Below are 21,615 nucleotides of genomic sequence, written 5' to 3'. Positions count from 1 at the left end.
TTCCCTAGAACTGATATAAATATGAATAGTAAAAATCATAAACATGTTAGGTATCCCCAAAATGCCGCAGTCAAAAGGCCGGAAGCTTGGCTTCCGTGCCCCTGTTTGTTTACATGGGGCACAGACTGGAGACAGTGCAGGACACCGGGAGGGACTGCAGAGGTAAGTACATGTTTATTTTTTTAAACCTACCCCATCCCAGCCACCCAAGGGTTTTTTTATAGCCCTGGAAACCCCTTTAAATACCATAACTAGGAAGTACAATTTGTTACACAGTAAACTAGCCCCAAAAAATTTGGATTTTTTTGTTTGAAAGTAAAGTGAAAAATGGAAACGCAAACAAACTGAGTGCATATTTCTGCCTGCCCTTTTATTGTATAATAACTCTTCATGACATGAATACCCTATAAAGCAGTTCCTGGGTTCTCCCCAGTCAGTACAATGTGGTCAGAGTACAGCACATCTCCCCATCCTCCCTGGCAGCAGCAGAAGCAGCCTGCTCGGGACCTCAGGTCACGTGACTCTCCTGTCACCTGATGTACCGAAGTCAGAAAGTCGAAGGGGAACTATCCACTACAGTACCAGGACTGGCCGGTAGGCGTCAACAGGGAGGCGGTCACCGGGGCTAAGCCCGGAAGTATTCTCCGGTCTGAAGTAAAGATCATGGCGCCAGTGGAACGGGAGACGGCCGAGATGTCAGGGACAAGCAGCAGTGTGATATTGTAATGTAAACTGCGGCCATCAAGACTTTGACTGTTTGTGCCTTGCCCTCTGGCCCTGGTAAGTGCGTACAGGGGGCGGGCTGGGCTTGAACTTGGGGTGTAGTGAGGGAGTGGGCTGTGTCACTGGTAAAGTTTCCATTACCTGCATATGTACAAGTACGTCTGCAGCTCCTCCCGGGGCATCTGACAAGTGGCACCTGTTCACACTGCCGCGGTACTGCATGAACAGACTACTATGCGAAGTTTGTATCTGTATTGATTGTGTATTGTGTTCTCCTAGGACCAGTCCTGCAATACTATGGGATATCACTCAGGTTATAAAACATGACAAAGCCAGCTCTGCTACATGTGTTGTGTTCTTTGTAGCTGTGCGAGGCACAGTGTTTGTGTGGATCGGGTTACCTGACATTGCACCCAGTAACGGGTGTCCTCTTACACCCAGGCTGGAGCTGGCACAGGAAGCCATGTACAGTATGTCACATACAGACTTGGGGACACTTCTTCTGCACTTGTCCAGATTTCTCAGGCCATATCCCATACATGAGAATTAAGCACAGCACCTAGGTTCAGGTGAATGTGCCCAAGGTTTCTGTAACATTGCCCCTAACGGGTAAATGCAAATCAGTGTAATGCATGCACATTCACTGTAATACTGCCTGGCTTCTACAATGTGGCCGGGAGTTGTAACTACATTGAATGGGAGGCGCGGTTACATTGCTTATGGCGCTGTGCTCTCCTTTTATGATGGGATGTACGTCTGTTCACTGAATAAAGAGTTTTCCAGGTTGTATAATGACTAATGGCCAATCTTTAGTAAGAGGCGGTGGTGGGACAGCCCTTACCCCTTCAGCATGCAGCTACATTAGGTCACTGTAGGAAACGGATTGCTCTGTTCAAGGAGTATTGGCAGATAACGGGACTGAATGTCCAGCTCATATCCACTGTGATGCAACAAAATGAATTACTATTGATATGTTATCTGCAGAATAGACCATTGATAATAATTCAGTTAATCTACAAAAATCCTGTCTGGTCTTTTTTTTGTATGCGTTTGAAAGATCTTTCTGTCAAATAGTTGTCTAGTTTAGAAATAAAACCTTTTAATATGCACATGTAATAACATTCTCCCAATAGGTGTGTGACATTTTGATAAATTTAGCAGAGATTCCACATCAGTGGCAAAATGTCCCACATGTGGAAAAACTGACTACAAAAGCATATCTTATGAGGAAGTGTCCGAAGTGGTGAACCCCTTTAAGATACTTGTTCTACTACAATACAGACTGGTTGGAAGTTCTCTATTTCATACGTTCAGTTGCTGTAAATCCTTGTTTATCACTTGAGCTTCCTGGAAGACTGAGTCACCTGACTGAGAAATGGCAAGGGATAAAAGCATCGGGGACAAGTCAGCCACGAGCGAGGGATCTACGTTGATCCGTGTTTTGTATACTATAAATGAATACAATGATCGCCTGAATAACATTTATTCTACCATTTCATACTACATGCTCCTAGGCAGGGTACGCATAGCACTTTTTGGGGATTTTCTTAATTACATAACAATAATAATTTTCGCTTTTATTTTGACAAGTACGCCACTTTTGTGGTATGGTTTACACAAGCATTAAGTTGTTTTTTTTTTTCTTCAACGTGCTCAATCCTTTGTTTTTAATTTTAAATTGATAGACTTTTGGCATATGCGGAAAATATTTGTTGTAAACTATGTCAATAATTATGTGACAGTCTAAAGATGCACTTAAGACTAAACTAACTTTGGACATACGGGTTAAACGCAAATATGGAAACGCATGCGATCGGTTACCAGAACCCAGTGTCTTGCATTGTTTTTGTGCGACTGTACCCTTAGGGTGGACTGTTTTGAAACGGTCCGAGATCGCATTGTGTGACAGTACCCTAAAGGTATCTGCACAATGGCCCCAGGGTTTATATCCATCCCATTCCACAAGCATCAGAAACAAGCAGCAATTGACTGGTTATTGATGCTTATAATGCCACGATTTTGCCATGGCCTGGGGCAAAGTGCAACATAGCAAAGGTTGATTGCCGCATTGTCATTCACGAGAGTAAGTGCCTTCTCACTTATTTGCAGTGGATCAAAAATAGTATGGGATTGTCATAATTGCCACACTAAGAAGCTACTGTATTACACTGCATATTTGCCATTTAGAAATGCCATGTGGCAAATCGGCAGGTAATACATCAGGCGTTACGTGTGCAGCAAATAAATAACATTTTGTTGTTCATGTATCTACAGCAGAAATCTGCTGCACATTTTTTTCCAAGTGCTACTACCGTATTATGCTGATGGAAATGCAGCACAGAAAATTTTCTATCTGAAAATCCCTCTCTTATAGCGGGACTGATCTTTCCTATATTCTAAGAAGCATCCACTTAGAATATAGGGTTTGTGGCTTACTGTTTTCAAGAGTGGTCAATGTTAGTGATGGGTGGCTCCCGAATTAGCTGGCACTAAAAGTCTGCTTTTTAGCAAGAATGACCGGAGTCGGCTACCTTCACTTAACCCTGCCTCTTATTGGCTCACCAACCCCCCTTTAACCTGATAAAATCGGGTTAAAAATGGTGTAGAGGGGGGTAACTGGCTAGCCTGAGGCTCCCTATGATACAGGGAGCCGTTCAGGAGCCAGAAAAGCCTTTTCTTCTTAGTGGGCAGAGCCTAATGATCCAGCTCACCAATAAGAGCCGGACTTCCCATCACTACACAATGTGCAACAAGCACATTGATTTCCATGGTTTTGGCACAGATTTTCCCAAACTGAAATTGGTGCCAAAATCCTCTATTAACTAGCCCCTAGGCCTTATTGAGATGACAATATCCTGGTCAGTATTTTCTTTTTCTGTTTTTATGAGCCAAAACCTGGAGATGAATTTATGTAGAGAAAAATGGAAGCATTCATTCATGTTTGTGTCCTGCCGTGCAGAATACGGTCACTTGAATGAGGCTCGCTCCGGATAAGCGCATCTGGTCTGTGAAATGCAAACGTTTCGCCAGCTGTAATTTCCAGGCTGAACACTGCTCCAGGACCTAGACTCCAGCATCCTACAAATCGTGCTTTCAGTACAAGAAATTAGCTTGCTTCATATGACCAGGTATAGTCAGTCCAAGACATGCATCTGACATGTAGTGGATTGCTAAAGGCCCTGTTCATACCACCATTAGTGGTGTCAGTCACTTTTTTCTACTATTTAGCATGTCATATTTTTGGTTGTGAATAACAACCTATAGTTTGCGCCTTGAGAGCCTGTATAAAGCTGGCTTTTGGCTGGATTCATATTTGCAGTTTCTGGAATAGACCGAAAAGTAAAGAGGAAATACATCTCTATGCTGGCTCATATATTTCTTTACATCTTATGTGGCTCATATATTTAATATTTTTCTTTTTTTTCCCAATGCTAGTTTTATTTACCAAGAAGGCTGCAAAAAAAAAAAACTGCACCAAATTGCTGTGTGTGGGCCTGACTATAAAATTATATAGCAAATAAATATTCTCTGTCTTGTAAAAAATAATCCCTTTTTCTAATACATTTTGCGTTCCAAATCATCACCGCAAGCTTTGATGTCATGTGATAAAAATACTGGTACCAATCCTTCACCAGCATATCCGCCACATGACCAGGGCAGATTCTTATCACTGAGCGTTAGTTGTTATTTATAATTAAAATGTTTGTGGTCATATTTTTATTTTTGGCCTTAATATGACAGCAGATATTTGATAACTTTTATGGTGCCAATCAGCACTCTTTTATGTCACTACACAAAATCTTAATATACTAATATTTTTTATATGGGTACCAGGGGTTTTAAAAATAGCATACCTTATACAGACCTTTCTTGTATACAGAGGTTTAATGGTAACCACATAGACAGTACTGCTGTGGTGAGCGCGCATTGTTAAAGCTGCATACAAACGGAGACTAGCGGTGACGGGTATAAGTATAGGTTAAAGTTTTTACACTCACTAATATGAATTGTTCTCATTTTCTTTACATCGTTATCATCTCACAATCGCTGAGCACTAAAAGTTCTTTGTGTAACGTTAGAAGCAGCCATCTCTATTGTCATATGTAACTGCTGCTTTATGATCTGTGTACAGCATGTGGTTAGATCCTTATCATGAGCTCTGCAGTTAGTAGAGATACAGAGACAAATAAATGATGCTAATCTCTTATAAATTACATTCCTGCAGAGATGGAGCTGGTCAATGACATCAAGTTCTTTTCTTTCTTTTCTGTAAAAATGATTGAGGATGATCTGTGTGTGTCCAAGCCAGATAAATACATGTAACAACTTTAACTTAGAGAATTGACAATGTGTTGTGCTTCCGCAAAAGTACAATTTGTCATTTAGTATAAGGTTAGGCTGGGTTCACACTTCATTTTCAGTATACGCTCAGCGACGTATACGCTGAGAATATCCATTGACATACACTGGCAGACGGAGGCATAGTTGCTGCCTCCATCTGCTCAGTATACAACGTATCCTGTGACTACCATAAGGCGGGATGGAAAGATGCTGCAAGTTATGTCTTTCCATCCTGCTCCCTCCTGCTGAGCAACATAATACACTAAGTGGAGGCAAATGAAGCCTATGGGAAGCTTCAGCCTCTGCTGAGCGGATAGGGAGGACTGTGGAAACAGCTCCGCACTGTCTCCGTCTGGAGAAAACGAGGTTTAATCACCAGAGGTGACCAGGCTTTTTTACTGTAAGAACTGTGAATCTGTGGAATAACCTGCCTCAGGCACTGGTCTCAGTAGGGACAGCGGAGAGCCCCAAGAAGGATCTAGATGCCTTTTTACAACTAAATAATATTGATGGTTATGTTATATAGAATTGTTTCCCCCTAATTCACTTCCTCATCCAATCCCTTCCCTTCCTAGGTTGAATTTGATGAGTTATGTCTTTTTTCAACCGTATAAACTATGTAACTATGTGAATTGGTGCCTTTATTGAAGGATTATCTACCTTTATATTTTAGGCATCCATATACAGACATGATGGAAGATAAAGGTCCCCGTGTTGCAGACTACTTTGTAGTGGCAGGACTGACTGAAACCTCAAAACTTCTGGATCATGATGTAGCCCGTTTAGAGACCAAAGCTGGACGCCCCAAATGTCCAATCACAGATATTGCCATTATTAACCGGACAGCTGGTGAGACGGTACCAGAGGGATACACATGTATCGAACTTACACCAGGTGGCCTTCAGGCGAATCTCAATCATGGCAGTCTAAAGAGTCCAGAGCTCTTCATTTGTTACAAACGCGACAAAGGGAAGGCACCACTTATAGATGTTGGGTGAGTTCTTTTGTTTCTATTCCACACATTTGTGTGAACTCTTATTGGATAATGTTAGATGCACCATGGCTCAGATATAGTATTTTACAAGTGATTATTTACAAGGGGCAGTTAAAGGCATCTAGCACCAGGATCAAGGATTGTAAACCAAGCACAATTACATCCTGATATGTTTTATGTACATTTTTTATTTATTTGATTTCTAATGTCTTTACCAACTATAAATAAAATCATGCAGTTCTTACACTGCCCTCTAAGTTTTATAGTGTCATAATACTTATTATGGGCACATCCAGTAGGAGCAGAGTAAGAGGAAGCAGTTGATAACTTCTGACTTCCTTTTTATTTTAGATATACACTCAATGGGGCACATTTACTTACCCGGCCCATTCGCGATCCAGCGGCGCGTTCTCTGCACAGGATTCGGGTCCGGCTGGGATTTAAGATGGTAGTTCCTCCGCCGTCCACCAGGTGGCGCTGCAGCGCCGAAAATAATCTTAACGCCCCGGAATGCACCATCCCATAGAAGGTGAAGGTGAGCGCTCCCCAAGCGACACATTTTCGGTTTTTAAATGCGGCGGTTTTTCCGAATACGTCGGGTTTTCGTTCGGCCACGCCCCCCCGATTTCTGTCGCGCGCATGCCGGCCCCGATGCGCCACAATCCGATCGCGTGCGCCAAAAACCCGGGGCAATTCATGTACAAGCGGCGCAAATCGGAAATATTCGGGTAACACGTCGGGAAAACGCGAATCGGGCCCTTAGTAAATGACCCCCAATGTGTGCTATGTGGGGAACAGAGAAAGTAGCATGGTGGTGGCCTTTATTGGCCACTGTCTCATGAGATCAACAGGTCTCCCCTGCACAGTGAAGCTCTTGAGTCTTATTACACACAGGTCAGCACTGTAATTAGGTCTCCTGTTATTGGCTTTTTTACCATTAAGGGGACATAATATACATAGAAAATATATAGTCATGTAAAAAATTACATGTAAAGGGTGAAAAATTCAACCACAATACATATAATGCTGAGTGCACACCTTCTATTAGCAAGTTCCTATCCACATTCTGTTATTATTTGGTAAAAAAGTAGCTCAGCAGCCTGCATCAGTACTACATTATTGTATTTTTCTGGACATTTAGAGGAAGTCATGTGCTTAGAATTATGTAACAGCTTGTTTTCCTATTAAAATGTTCTCTGTATAAATGCCATCATTGCACTTTATTGAACATTGCAAGTATACAGTATCTTGTTCATTGTAGTTTTTGGTTGCCTGATTTCTTGTAGGATAATGCTACCTCTTACTGTAAGACATCAGTAGCAGAAATGTATTTACTGGCTTATTGGAAAGATGCATGTAAACGGTCTTAGAGGTGATTTTTTTTATTAGGGCCCATGGTATATCCATACCCTCCTGGCACATTTAGGTTTGGGCAGCTTGAATTTGGTGATGGGTAACCTGTGATTCTGTCAGTGTTGTGGCAGATTATGTCAACATATTACAGACTTCTTTACAACTTTCGGCTTAAGGCAATATTAACACGAGTTGATGGTCATGAAAAATGGTTTCTAGGGACAATCCCCTTGTTGATCCATCTGAATATGTCATAAGGCCATATAAACAGCAGTATCCCTGTCTCTTTCACTCTGTGTGTCTCTCTCATTCTTTCCAATCACAAGATGTAAAATACCACCATTCGGCTGGCTTGAGGGTTGTGTAGGGAGGTACTTGCAGTCTGGTGTTCCGGGAGCTGTTTGATAAGACCTCCACCTTGCTTCAGCATTACATTCCTCCAGACAGATGTAATGGAGTGCAGTTTGTCATAAGCAAAGGGAGAGTTCACTTTATCCTGTTCTCTATAAACCAAATTCCTTAAAAAAACCTCTGCCAAGTAGTTTTACCAACCATGGCCTACATTTACCTAATAAAATTGTGAGTTCTATCCTGAACAAAGGTTTATAATACCAATGTCTTCTGACAGAATTATCTAGGATATTGTTTCCCCATTGTAGTCAAACATTGATATTAAAGATGAAGTAATGTTTGGTGTAATTAGTCTGTTCCCATGTTCAGGTTTCCTTGTTTCTTAATATATATTTGAGGTTACATGTGCATAAATGTGAGATTACTTACAGTATTTCTGCTGTCATGTGAAGGAGGCTTGGCATGCTTAGTTTAGTTTGTAACACTTTGTTGACTAAAACTCCTGATCATAAAGGTAGTAGTAGAAGTAGTGGTGTTTTTTATCATTTTTATTGGGAAAGAAGGCAAGTGAATACAATGTATACCAGTCATATGGTTAGTCACACAAGTATGAAGTTGAAGCAGTACATCCTTTGTTAACATTGTTCATATTTCATTAACAAGACAATGTTTTAATGCAGAAAAATGGCTGCAATGTATTATTATTGGGTAATCAATGATAAATATTTTAATAGTTTCCAACATTAATAATAATAATACTAATGCTAATAATATGAATACATTTAAATAATTAAAACTGTTAATTTTAAAACATTTTAAACATTTCATCAAATAATAAATATATGTAAAACTGAGTCTCCCCAGCATGAGCTGGGAGACAACCCCCCCCCCCCCCCCCCACTAACAAACACTCACGACAGGCTTAACCCCTTCGGGACTTGGCCTCTTTTGGCCTCTAGGACGCTTATAGCTTATAGCTTTGGAACGCTAAGAGATATCAAGGGGATTTTGAGATTTTCTTGTGACACATTGTACTTCAAAATTAGTTTAAAAATTTGGATGATATATTTTGTGTTTTAGTTATGAAAAAAAACTAAATTTGGCAAAAAATTTTTAAAACTCTTTATTTTCTAAATTTTCTACTTTTGTTTCAGATCGTCATAGCACCCAAATAAATTCATAACTTACATTTCCCAAAAGGCTGCTTTATGTTGGATGGTTTTTTAAGATTCTACATATTTTACTAGAATGTTATAAGGCTCAGAATTTGGAAAATCTGAAAAACATTTATTTAGAGGGACCTGCTCAACTTTTAATTGACTGTGAGAGGCCTAAATAATAGCGAGACTTGTAAATTAGCCTATTATGGAAACTAAACCCCTTAACGTATGAAAAAGCACTTTTAAAAAGTTTGTTCACCCTATAGGTGTTTTATAGGGGTTAAAACATAATGGAGGTGCAGTCTACAAATTGTAATATTTTTTGACAATACATTCATTTTGGGTGGAAAATTAAACATTTGCTGATACCCCATATGTATCATATATGTATGTGCTCTGATCGCTCGTTCAAGTCCAATACACTGCTCTACAATACTTATGCGCAGACAGTCTAGAGTCAGACCCGGAAGGGGTCTGACTGAACAGAACATCGGGCAGCCCCAAGGTCTACCAAGGGCCTGAAGTGGATCCCCCGGTTAGCAGCACGGGGGATCCGATCCATACTGGGAAGACACCGCGGTCAACACTCGTGATCTGAGCTGGCCCCGATCGCGGGCGTTAGAGCGCGATGTCAGCTATAATATACAGCTGGCAACCGCTGCTTTTGGTTCCGGCTCCGTTCGTGAGCCAGTGCCAGAAGCGGGACGTTATAGAATTTCCCTGTTCAGGAAGTATCTTGAAACGCCCTGGTGCGCGTAGGGGTCAAATGATTAATTTAAGGGCGGGCCGCTGCTCTCTGAAAATCTTGAAGAACTGGCCCATAACCCCAGCTGATGGCTCCTTATATTCGTAAGTGAGAGCGGCCAGCTGCCAATCAGCTGACCGCCGATAATATTTCAACTGTTGACAGAAATGCCATTGACCCAGCTGCTTACCAATCACAGCTGATCTTTCCTAACCACCAATCAGGTGCCAATATTTTCATGAGCATTGCAAGAAACAACACAGAGAGAATGGGCGGCAAAACTGTCAACCCTGACAGAAAACAAATGAACCCCTTCATAAACATGACTATGAAAAACACCATCTCAAGGGATTGTGCCTCCATGTATCCCCTTCAAAATAATTTCAGGGGCCCCTATGCATGAGAATCAAGGTGCTTTTCCCTAAAGTTATTAGCTTTTAAGTAAACACAAACAATTTAACATGCTTAACATAACAAAGAAAATTGCTTAACCTCAGGCCAAAAGGGAGTAATCTCAGGAATCTCAGCAAAAGAGTAGCCGTGGATAATGCTTTTAATCATTATGTGTGGATAACGGCCCTCGCCTCAAATATCTCAGACTTTAAGCCTGCCTAATGTGCCTTACAGGTCTTCAGTCATATACCATGTAGAGTTTTTTAGTTTTCTCATGAATTCATGGATTTCACTAGGGGAAAGGTGGTTTACAACAAATTTGCACCATCCACAGAAAAACTGCTTTACCTGTTTCTCCTCGTTCCTATCTGTACAAACTAAAATTTACTAGAATACAATTATCTCCTCTGTTGATGGGAGTGAGGACTCCAACCAGGACATGTGTGCCGTGTGCCACACATTGCTATGGAAAGGGGCGGGGTGAGCAGTGGTACGGAGGCACACGTCGTGTGAATCTAGCCTAAGTATGAGTGGGGTTATTGTAACTTCCTCCTCTTCTTTTCCCTGCGCTATTATTGATTTGAAGAGGAAGGCTTAGTAGTGGTATCATCACCTTGTAGTGATCTGAGATAAATATTTGGAAGGTCTTCCAAAAAGATTGTACTATGGGGCACGCCCATATTGAATGAAATAAAGCAGTTAGCGGCATATGACAATTGGGGCGTGCAATAATTCTATCCGGTTGGGATTCAGATGCCGGTATATTAAAAAAGCATAGGTTGCTGAGTGCATTAATTTGAAGAACGTCTCTCTGCATTTTTCACTAGTCACGTGTTTTCCCACCATTGCCCACCCCCTCGGCATTCTAGATGACACTTTAGTGGCCCATAGCCTCCTTTCCCAGTATGGAAAGTGTAGAGTCTTGTCTGATTCCTCTCTCCGTTGTCTAGGAGTATATGTATAGGTAATATGTATATTATGGATATCGATCGTCTTGAGTTTGGGCCTCCAATGACCATATCAAACCTGTTCGATATGATATCCCCAACTAGATTCTGTAATTTAAAATGCTTTTAGCTGATCGTATTGGAACTCCTGTCTTGGTGGTAGCCCAAATTCTATTGATATCTTAGACAGGGACTCTAAGTTCTGGTTCAGTAGGGTGAAAGATGCGAGCTATCCCCTGACTGCGCCATGGTATAAATAAACTGCTCACTGACCCTGCTGTGAATTCAGGATTATTCCAGAATCATTATGTGTACTTAACATAGTACCTATATCTTGCACAGCCCATTGACGCTCTAGAGTAGTTTTTTGTGTGTTTTTACTTGTCAGTGTGTTGGTGATGGTATGGAAAATAAAGCCATGGCTGCATTGACTGACTTTTCCCATCCACAATCATATTCCTTTTAGTTATTTTATTACTTTAATTGACTAATGGATGCTTTCCAATAATGTGGTCTATAAACTAAGATGAGACATAATGCTTGTAGGTTCAAGTAAGAGCAACTCTGACTGTGACACTGCAATTTGCCGCACTTCAAACCCACTCTCCGCACTCCGACTTCAGCTCCACCAAAATGGTCATGGTCTTTCCCAGTGCCTTATTCTTCTGATCTGTAGCAGAGGACCTTCACTACTGAGCATGCTGTCACATTTATCTCAACTAAAAGGGGGATCGGGGGTGCTCAACACATCAAGCTCCTTTCGCCCAATGGAATTTTTTTCACTTTTTTTCTGTCACTTATATTATTCAACATTCTTTTTTTTCCTTTGTTCATTTAGATTAAAACATGTATAAAGTTTGACTTATCTTAAGTCAATGTGCTAGCTCGTAGCTGAAAAGAATTTCTGAATTGAATAGCGCAGGTGATAATAGGACCATCTGCCAAAATTGAGCAACAGACATATACAATCCCTTGCTGGAATGTTGAGAAAGAGGGACAGGCAGGAGCTGTGTGTGACTCAGCACTGCTACATCATTAACCTGAGAGAGACCTTGCTATGTTAAGAGAAATTAACCTCATGCTGCCTTTAGGAATTGTCTTCAGAGAGTCGCAAGTCTCTCTCATTCAGGAGGGGGCTGGGTTAGCAGCGTGAGGGTGCAGTCACACGTCGCCTTTAACGTATGCGCTTAAAAATGCATTGCAACAGCTGAATAGAGATTTGCCTAATTAAACAGCTTTTAACAGCTTTCACATTACTGCTGTCGGCAAACACAGATTCCGCTTTGGCATGTCGAGCTGATTCATCCATTTCCATATTGCCGGTTATTCCACTGTCGTTAACATATAACAATGTGTCCAGATAGAATTTGGTAATGGTCCTTAGAATCCACGTGGGAGCACGAAAATGTAGAGACAATAATACAGGTAGATAAGTTTGGTATTAGCTCTTACCACGTGTATGATCCGCCAATTTAGATGGAGAGCACGGAACCTCACTCCACTTGAGTTAGATCATCATAGATATATGTTTGTCCAGCTCCAATCCACCAGAGTCAGGCGTTGTTTCAAATAAAAACTTTCTTTATTGAGGTCATATAAAAGTTTCTGGACATATCATTGCATAAATCCAACGCGTTTCAGGCGTCCATAGCGCCCTTAGTCATGGATAACAAAGTGTGATAAAGACAAACAATTTATAATACAAGTGGGACTCAGGTGGAGACTAAATCACGCCTGCAAGGGGCGTGTATTGTGATTAGTCATCCAAATGCAATGTTAGACTCGACATAAAGGTCTTTCCAGGGTCTCTCTGTTAAGGAAGAATGGTGGGTCCATCAGTCGGATCTCCAAAGATAATGCAGTTCTGTCAAAACCTTCTCACTTTTCCTGCAGTTCCAAACAGCCAACGAAGTGTCGAAAAGCACTGAGAGCAGCATCTCTTAATTTGCCTGGGACTGCAGGAAGATTCAGTGTTTGGTGAACTATGTCCTGGGGTGATGGCCTGATGGCATCCGTGCCATAGGTTTGCCACCACTGGTATAGGGGATGTATGAAGGGCCGCAAGCTTGCGGCTGTACATACACCCCCATAGACACTATACTGCTCCATACACAGGAAAAAGATGGGACATGTCCTATCTTTCCCCGTAGTATGGTCCATATGCTGTGCATTTCAATGTCCTTCTCTCCATGGCACCGGACATATGTGTGCATATGTCCGTGTGCATGCAGCCTAATATACATAGGTGTTCATAGGTTGGCATTGAAATGAAACGGCGTTCTACATCCAATTCCTGAAGCTGTGTGATCCATTGTGTACAATCTCCTAATGATTAAAAGCTGAGCTTCCCGTGGAACAAACACAGTCTCTTTACATGCTGTAATGCTTATAGAGGAAGCTTTCGCTTTGTGTTTCATGCAAGACTTCCTCTGTCAAACTAGAGCTGTTTTATGGCTTATCATCAAGTGCAGTGTATATTACAGTTATACAGTTGTTGCTTTCAGAGCCGTATCAGTTATATCATCTGCTGGGTAAACTACTTAAGTGTTTCTTTGATGCATTATTTTTGTATAGACTTCTCTTAGCTATAGTTTGTGTACACTGTGCCATTAGAATTAGGTCGTCCGTTGGTAACACATTTTTACTATACACTTTGAAGCGGCAAACTGTTCAATACTGGTAATTTCACATTAGTTTGGCAGCTGCTACCTCTGATATGCTTATTACAATATCTACAGAACATTGGATGTACAACAATTGAACATTGCTTTGCAGTCTTTTCTTAGCATTTCTAAGCTCAGAAGAAGACTAGTACCTATAATTACCTTACTTTATTCTTTATAATTCTTTGTTTATATAGCGCACACAGTTTACGCAGCGCTGCACAAAGCATGTCAAATTGGTCCCTGTCCCCATGGGGCTCACAATCTAAACAACCTAATAGTATGTTTTTGGAGTGTGGGAGGAAACCGGAGGAAATCCATGCAAACACGGAGAGAACATACAAACTCTTTGCAGATATTGACTTAGGCGGGATTCGAACCCAGGACCCCAGCGCTGCAAGGCAGAAGTGCCACTCACTCAGCCACCGTGCCGCGCCGTGCATCTCTTATATTTCAGATAAAAAGCTGCTACTCCCATCTATATAATAAAAACAGACGAGCAGGACTAGGAGCCATGACTCTAGAAAGGAGGGAAGATGAGAGTTATAGAGAAACTGTCATCAGAATTTGGCGTAATAAACTATTACTCGTATATTTTCAAGCAGCTTTACACCTTTGAAGGGAGATGTAAATTGTAGTCAAGGGGTGTGGAGTTTAACGCTGAAGTCAAGTTCTCCCCACCTCTGAACGCCTCCTCCGGTGTTTTACAACTGGACTTCTGGAGATCTGCTTAGCGATGGCTCTGAGTGCAAAACCATCAATTACAGTGAAGTAGGCGTTGTGAGGCATTCATGACTTTATCAACCAATTTTACATTTCACTTCAAAGTTGATTTTCTGGATGATGCCACAACACCTGGTCATGAAAGAAACAAAAACTAGAATGTGTTCAGCTGATTGACAACATACTGGCAGTGGTGTATTAGTTCAATTTCTTCTGACAGGTAACATTCAAATCTTATTCAATTGACCCCGTAGCACCCAAGCTCTATATCAGTGGTATATGGAATATCCCCTATCTCTATCTCACGCCACTCCCAATGGGGCAACATTAAAAGGCATACGTGAGTGAAGCTGAGCCTTGCCAGGCTCCAGGTCCAGGTTGCCATCTGGACCTGCACCCTTTGTTACAGGATGAGGCACCATACAAGAAGTGTTGGAAAGTAGTGCAGATAACACTACACTATGGAGTAGGTGAAAAGTGGTGTGGTTTTGATATGAGAGTAGTGGACAAGGGTGGTATGGAGTGGACTTGGGCACAGTGGGAGGAGTAGGGTAGAATGGGGCAGATATTGGGACAGAGGAGGGGGTAGTATACATTACACTGGTATTAATCTGATGACAGGAAGGGGACTAGGGCACTTCACTTCTTGGTTTTAGCACCTCCGCACCAGGATCCTAGTTCTTCATGCTCTAGAAACAATTTTAAGGGTGTAGTAGGGTTTGTGAGCTGCAGAAAAAGATGCAATTCCCAGTATTTTTTTCTTGATATTATCTGATATTATCTCTGGTTCTAGACCACAATTCTGGTGAGTTTTAAAGCCGAGATGATCGTGTTTTATATAAATTCGAGAATCGGGGGTACCGCACTCCAAACTTATAGGACAGTGCTTTTGTCGGATTCTCAGCCCAAATGACATGGAAAAAGGATCATGGAACACATCCGTAATCTTTTTGCTTTTCTTTTAATTCAAGTGATTATATTATATACATAAGTGCTTTCTATATATCTCCACCATTAGCTTCATACATTTAAAAGGAAAACAGATGACATTAGCAATTTGTTGCTGTAACGTTCCTGTCTATCCGACCTTTGTCGAGCTAGATCTGAAACACGATAGGGTCCTGTTATTATATGGGTGGAGGAGAAAGCTCTCTGGTGGAGATATATAAAAAACACTTGTATATCATCACTTGAATTAAAAGAAAGCAAAAAGATAATGGACGTATGCCATGTTCCTTTTTCATTGTTTTATATAAAATCAGGAGCACAGTACTGCATACCTCCTCCAGTCTCTCAGCCTGATTCATCTCTATTACTTTTTTTCAGCTCATTTGTATATGACTTTTTTTATTAAATAAGAAGCAATGCCTTAAAAAAAGTAATATCATACCGTACCCAAGGGTGCTGTAAAATTTGTGGTGAAAAAACACGTCTACTTTAATAGATTAGGAACACTTATCTCCAGTGCATGGAAGAGGAAATTGTATAAATGGTTTTGGGACCATCAGTTGTGTTGTGCATAATTCAGGTGGATATATATGTGTGTATACACCTACATACAGTACTATATATATTTCTGATTCCACCTAAACTGTGTGTGCATATCCAGATCATCTGCTAATCGGCAGTACAATGGTCTCCAGGGTTATGCACTTCAAAAATAACCCGCAAATGAGGAGGACGACTTGGCAGCACACCAGTGCTTGTCTACGTCCAATGCTGGTTTCCAGGAAACGGGGGTTAAAGGGTCTCCGCACAGCAGGTGTGGACCTAATTACCCTGGAACAACGCTGTGCGACATGGAAAGATGAGAAAAGGTGATTACAAAGGTGACTCAATGGGAACTTGGAACAGTGGAAGAAATCTGTTGTGGTGGATTATGTAGTAAAGCAAAGTGAAAAACAATTATTCTAGTTTGTTTTTTATGATTGTATATAAAAGGGATTTTGGGTGTATTCAACATCTGCACAAACCATGATTATTGGAATTGGGTGTAAGGTATGGCCTTTCATGCATGTCATTTACCATTATCAATAATGAACAAATATTTTCCACTTATACCTTCCTTCAGAACAGACTGGTACAGTATATGCTTGACCAACTCTTTCTTCTTGTGATCGTGCAATGAAGAGGAATAATGGGTTAGGGACTAAGTATAGGGCCAACATTGGAGAGCCCAGCAATTATCTATCATGTGGACAGGCAAGATAAGCCTTTTACCCTTTCAGGACCACAGCATTTTGAGTTTTTGTGTTTCCATTCTCCACTCCCCACAATTTACTATTTACTGTTGGCTGATGAGGTTTAATGTAGATGAATCTAAGGTTAAAGGAAATCTACCACTGTCGTAGTAAAACTAAATTAAAGGGGTATATCCGGTAATATGAACGTCTGACATAAAAACCCATAAATTTAAAAAAAATGAATACAACAAAACTCAATGTCATTAATTACAAAATGGCTATAGTTTGATTTTGTGATTCACAAATTGTTACTGTCTTTATAAAGTAGGAAGAGTTTACCTCCAAGATGGCCGCCATCTACAACTACAAGTCTCATGATCCGGCAGTTCTAAGAAATCGCTCCTCCCTCCAATGCTCTGCTCACAGTGATGATCTAATAGGCTGTCCTTCTCTGTTACCATAGTAATGATGTGTAACTGCCATCACTGCACATTACCTCACTGAGATGGGTCTCACCGCAACGCTGGTCATACTGGATGCACTGCAACTGACCAACTACAGCCAAACATAGCGATAATCACATGACCTGTCCAGGCTGCTGCAGGACATGTGATGTGGACATGTGACCAGTGGCCATCTTCTGTCCTGTGTCTCCTCCACTGGAGCAAGATTGACGGACGGATTAAAGGGCCAGTAGCCTTTTAGTTCCCCATCATACTGTATGTCCACAAGATTTTTTTGTTAATGGGAGAAAAATTGTAAGTAACTAATTACATATTAGCTTAGATTTTAATGACTTGGTTAAATATGATTTATGCGTATTCCTGGAATAACATTTTATACATACTTTCCAATCGACGCTTTTTCCAAGAGCTGGACTTCATTAAGCATGACCTGGTGCTCTGAGCTGCTAATTATTGACACCTCCTGCGCAATAGATACCTCCCCCTTCTAAGCTGGAGAGGGAGGTGAGGTCTTATACCTAGTCCTGTGACCAGGACAAGGAGGGATTCTCTACGCCTAGAGGAGAGGTGGTTCTACGATCGCCATAGACGAGGATTCTTTACCACAAGACTATGGAACTATCTGCCGCAGGAGGTTGTTATTTATACATGTTTAAGAGAGGCCTGGATGCCTTTCTTGACAGCAAGAATATCATGGGTTACGGAAAAGAAAACATTTATAAAATTCTTATAGGTTGGACTTGATGGACCTGCGTCTTTTTCCAATCTTATATACCATGATACTATTATCAGAACATTCCAAACTTGCAAAATTCAATATTGTATCACTGATACAGTGAAACAATGGGTTAAAACTTATTAAAGACAAACATTGTTATTCAATCAAACATAGGAATAACTAATGAGACGCGTCCTTGACTATTTGTACAAGGTTCCTTCAGTAAATTGAAGGTAAGACTTTTCTAAGTACCAATAAATCAGAAAACCTGACAGCCCCATGGGACAGACTATTGCAATGGAGGAGGGACCTGGTTATATTTGCGTCATTCTATTGTGCGTGGTGTTTCAGAGCGAAAATATTTAGGGATTTTTTTCCATATTATTAAACAAGGTGAAATGGGATAAAAGTTTATTAAAGTTTTTCACTTAATACAATAGCATTTTTTAAGTAAAACTGAATGTTTTGACACCAAGCATTTATGACAATCCTAATTGAATGCTTAGAATTTTGCAAGATCTCCTGATGTATTATCAGGATATTTTAAAAGGGGCGGGGGGAGCACAAATAGAAGTGACTAAAGGTTTTCAGGGAGTAGCTTTTACATTCGTTTAGATACTGTAAATTTTATCACGTAATTTCTTTTATTGTTAAAAGATTTGGTACCATAAAGTGAAAAGATGGAATGCATAATAATGATAATCCACATAATTAGTCAATGGACAAAGTTTGAAACAAGCATAACTCCTCCTCTAGCTGGCTGTCATATCAAACTAGTGAAGAAGTCCCTTGGTAAGAGAGATGACCAAAAATTGAATGGTCATTCTTGCTAACCTCCGAATTCCTGCTGTATTCTACAGTAGACACATGCCCTGTGTGGAGTGGGTTTAGCCTGTGTGCCTTCCCAATACAGGATAAACTTTTGGTGAGGTGCACTTACTATGTGAAGTCGCCAACAAGTTAAGACTTGTGCACAAATGACAACTGACCGCAATTAACTGAAACATTGTAAGCTATATTTTCTGTAATCTGTGTTTTGACTCTCAAATTTTTAATGATCATTTTTATAAACTAAGGGAACAAGTAAATACCGAAAACTTTGTAATATATCCTATATAACTAAAGTGTCTGTTCCTCTACTTTGGCTCTTGACATCAAAAAAGAAACAACTACAACCATCCCTCAGTAATTTTGAAACTTTCACAAATATTTTTGTCATGAAAGTGGAGCCAATACTCCGAGTCTAATTGGAAAGAATAAGAAAGGCTTTCGTCAAGGCTGATAGGTTAGCCAAACAACACCATCTTCTAAATCTACAACACATAATAGAGAAAGCGATCCGCATTTTGTTCTTGGCATGTGATGCTGAAAAATCTTTTCCAGGATTCCAGGGAGATTATGAACGATATATTCTCTCTTTTGGCATTTCCTGCTTTCTAAAAATCAACATGGATTTGTGTCTCCCCTACCCACAGATGCATAGGCTCACACAGACTGTAACATCCGGTCTGTGTTTCAGCATCTTACAGGCTCTGACAATGGACAGCTCGAGCGTCCTGATTGGACCTCAGCGTTCTTATAGCAAGGATCAACCAACCACTATAAGCACCCACCCACCTCCGAAAGCGGTGTGTGCGGTGCCAATGATGCGAGAAGGGACCCCCCAGAAGGATCCTCTGTATCTTTTCAGCATTGGAGCTTGGGTCTCGCCGCAGGAAGGTTAACCTTCATCTTTGTATTCTTTGGTAGAAAGATGTCAGACCGCCTCCTGCTATTAGGTTGCTCTACCCACTCCATCCTGTAGATCTAGGAGGCAGTACTGGGCTAGATATATGGAATGGGTGGCACAGCCGGAGTACAGCAGCCCAGGTTCCTGCATCCTACAAAAGAGTAGCAAATAATTTTAATAAGGTAGTGTTAGTGGGCTTTGGGGGAGGAGAGGGTTAGTGTGTTGACAGTTTGGCTTTAAGTTGTAAAGAGACATATGTGGTCACTGGCGATGGTCCTACCCTGCTCTCTTAACACATTTTAGAAGATGAACAAGTTTCACTATGAATAAAGAAGTCTGAGAGACAGGGCTAAGAGACCCTGTTGAACACGTGCTACGTGTGTGCTTTTTGTGTCTTTTCCCAACTGTTAATGATCCCTACCATTCACTCTAGGGGTGCATCCACACATTCATTTTTCAGCTGCATTTTTTTAAGCCAAAAGCTGGTATGGATCATAATGGGTGAGAACATATCATTGGGAAATGCCGCTTCTCTTCTTTTTTCTCTCCACTCCTTGTTTGGACTTCTAAAAACAACATCTGAAAAACTGAACTTGTGGACGCACTCTAAGTGGGAATATAAATTTCATTGCTGGCATTGTTTTTACCTTCATATTTGGGCTTGTGCATGGGGCCTTATATTCCCAAGCAAAGGAGAATAGCTGGAAATCTAATTCCGATATGGTCTATCTACTCTGAGAAAACACTCCAAATGTGTGAAATAATAACTTCCAATATCGCATTTGGTTTAAAAACTGCTATAATCCACAAATCGATGTGGAAAATGTAGGGAGAAGTATGCATGCGTTGATCATTAGACCAGTGCAGAGAAGAACTAGAAAGTTCTCTGCTGCGTGAATGTCCTAGTAAATGTTTGCAGTTCCGATATGACATTCTTTAATCATTGCTGGATGATTAATATGATGCCATATAAGACTGGTGAGTTGTACTTTGTACCTTCTATTACCCTGTTTCCCCAAAAATAAGGCCTAGCGCTTAGAATAAGGCCTCCCTTGAAAACAAGGCCTAGCAGCAGTCATTGCTGCTGCTCCTCCCTCACCGTACATTAGCCTTAGTAGATCTTTTTAGATACTGTAAGAGGTTGTGACATGGGTGAACAATTCATTGGATAAAATCACTTCTAAATGCACTACAAGCAGCTACCTGAAAGAGAAGGATTTAAGTGCTAATGAACATGAACAAGTGCTGAACATGAGAAATTGGTTCCAATGATTCTAAAATAAGTGGAGAAATTCGGCATAAAATTCAGAGTTTGGAGAATTATGATGAGGTTTCAGAAGATGATGTGTTGACTAAAGATACCACTAAAATGTACCATAGATTGTTGTTCATGGAAATAGTTACAAGACATTCTTAATGGAATTCAGAGTTTGGCTGGTAGTGGTTTTGTTTGTGGTGACATGACTACAATATATTAATAAATGAACACACCCCTGGTCACTGAGGACGCCCGCCTTTTTTTTTTTTCGATGATTCAGAAAGCTGCTTAAAATGGTCTAAAACCTTCAATAAATGTGGCACACAGCATGTGAGATGCAAAGTACTCCTGTTTTCTGGCGTAGACAGATTGATACATTTCCTGATCCTGTGCAGTGCACTTCACACCTGTGAACACTGAATTCTTATACGTTGTATTTCATTGTTGTCATGTATGTTAAACTATTTAGTTTGACTTAAACTATTTGTACTCTACAGATAATTTTCCTAACTTTTAATCTTTTTTTTTTTTATTTTAGAGTGTTGAATGAAGGGAAAGAACGGCTTATGTCTGGTTGTGAGACCATACAAGCAACACCATATGGACGCTGTGCTAATGTCAATAATAGCTCAACTAGCTCATCACGAATATTTATCACTTATCGCCGGGCACCACCAGACCGCACTCAGAACTCTTTAGCAGTCACAGACATGTGTGTGATCATCACTAACAAAGGAGAGACTCCTCCTCACACCTTCTGTAAAATTGACAAGAACCTGAATGGTGGAATGGTGAGAAAGCAAATCGATTAGCTATCGATGATGTTTTGTATATTAGCAGACATAGCAGAATTGAGAACAGTATTAAAAC

At 40.7% G+C, this 21,615-nt stretch overlaps 1 protein-coding gene across 3 annotated transcripts in view; it reads left to right on the top strand.

Annotated features, from left to right (window-relative positions):
- The first annotated feature begins 538 nt into the window (after positions 1–538).
- DENND4C (DENN domain containing 4C) overlaps positions 539–21,615 on the top strand; it is a 75,161-nt gene continuing 54,084 nt past the window's right edge. For all 3 annotated transcript variants that reach the window (XM_072153998.1, XM_072153989.1, XM_072153978.1), the window contains exons 1-3: positions 539–780; positions 5,738–6,058; positions 21,284–21,536. In XM_072153998.1, the coding sequence (XP_072010099.1) occupies positions 5,754–6,058; positions 21,284–21,536 (558 nt within the window). In that variant the 5' untranslated portion in view covers positions 539–780; positions 5,738–5,753. The remainder of the gene's footprint in view (positions 781–5,737; positions 6,059–21,283; positions 21,537–21,615) is intronic.

Source organism: Engystomops pustulosus, chromosome 1 (assembly GCF_040894005.1).
Source record: "Engystomops pustulosus chromosome 1, aEngPut4.maternal, whole genome shotgun sequence".
NCBI classification, from domain to species: domain Eukaryota; kingdom Metazoa; phylum Chordata; class Amphibia; order Anura; family Leptodactylidae; genus Engystomops; species Engystomops pustulosus.
The sequence above is the reverse complement of the archived record's forward strand: the minus strand, read 5'-3'. Positions and strand labels throughout refer to the sequence as shown.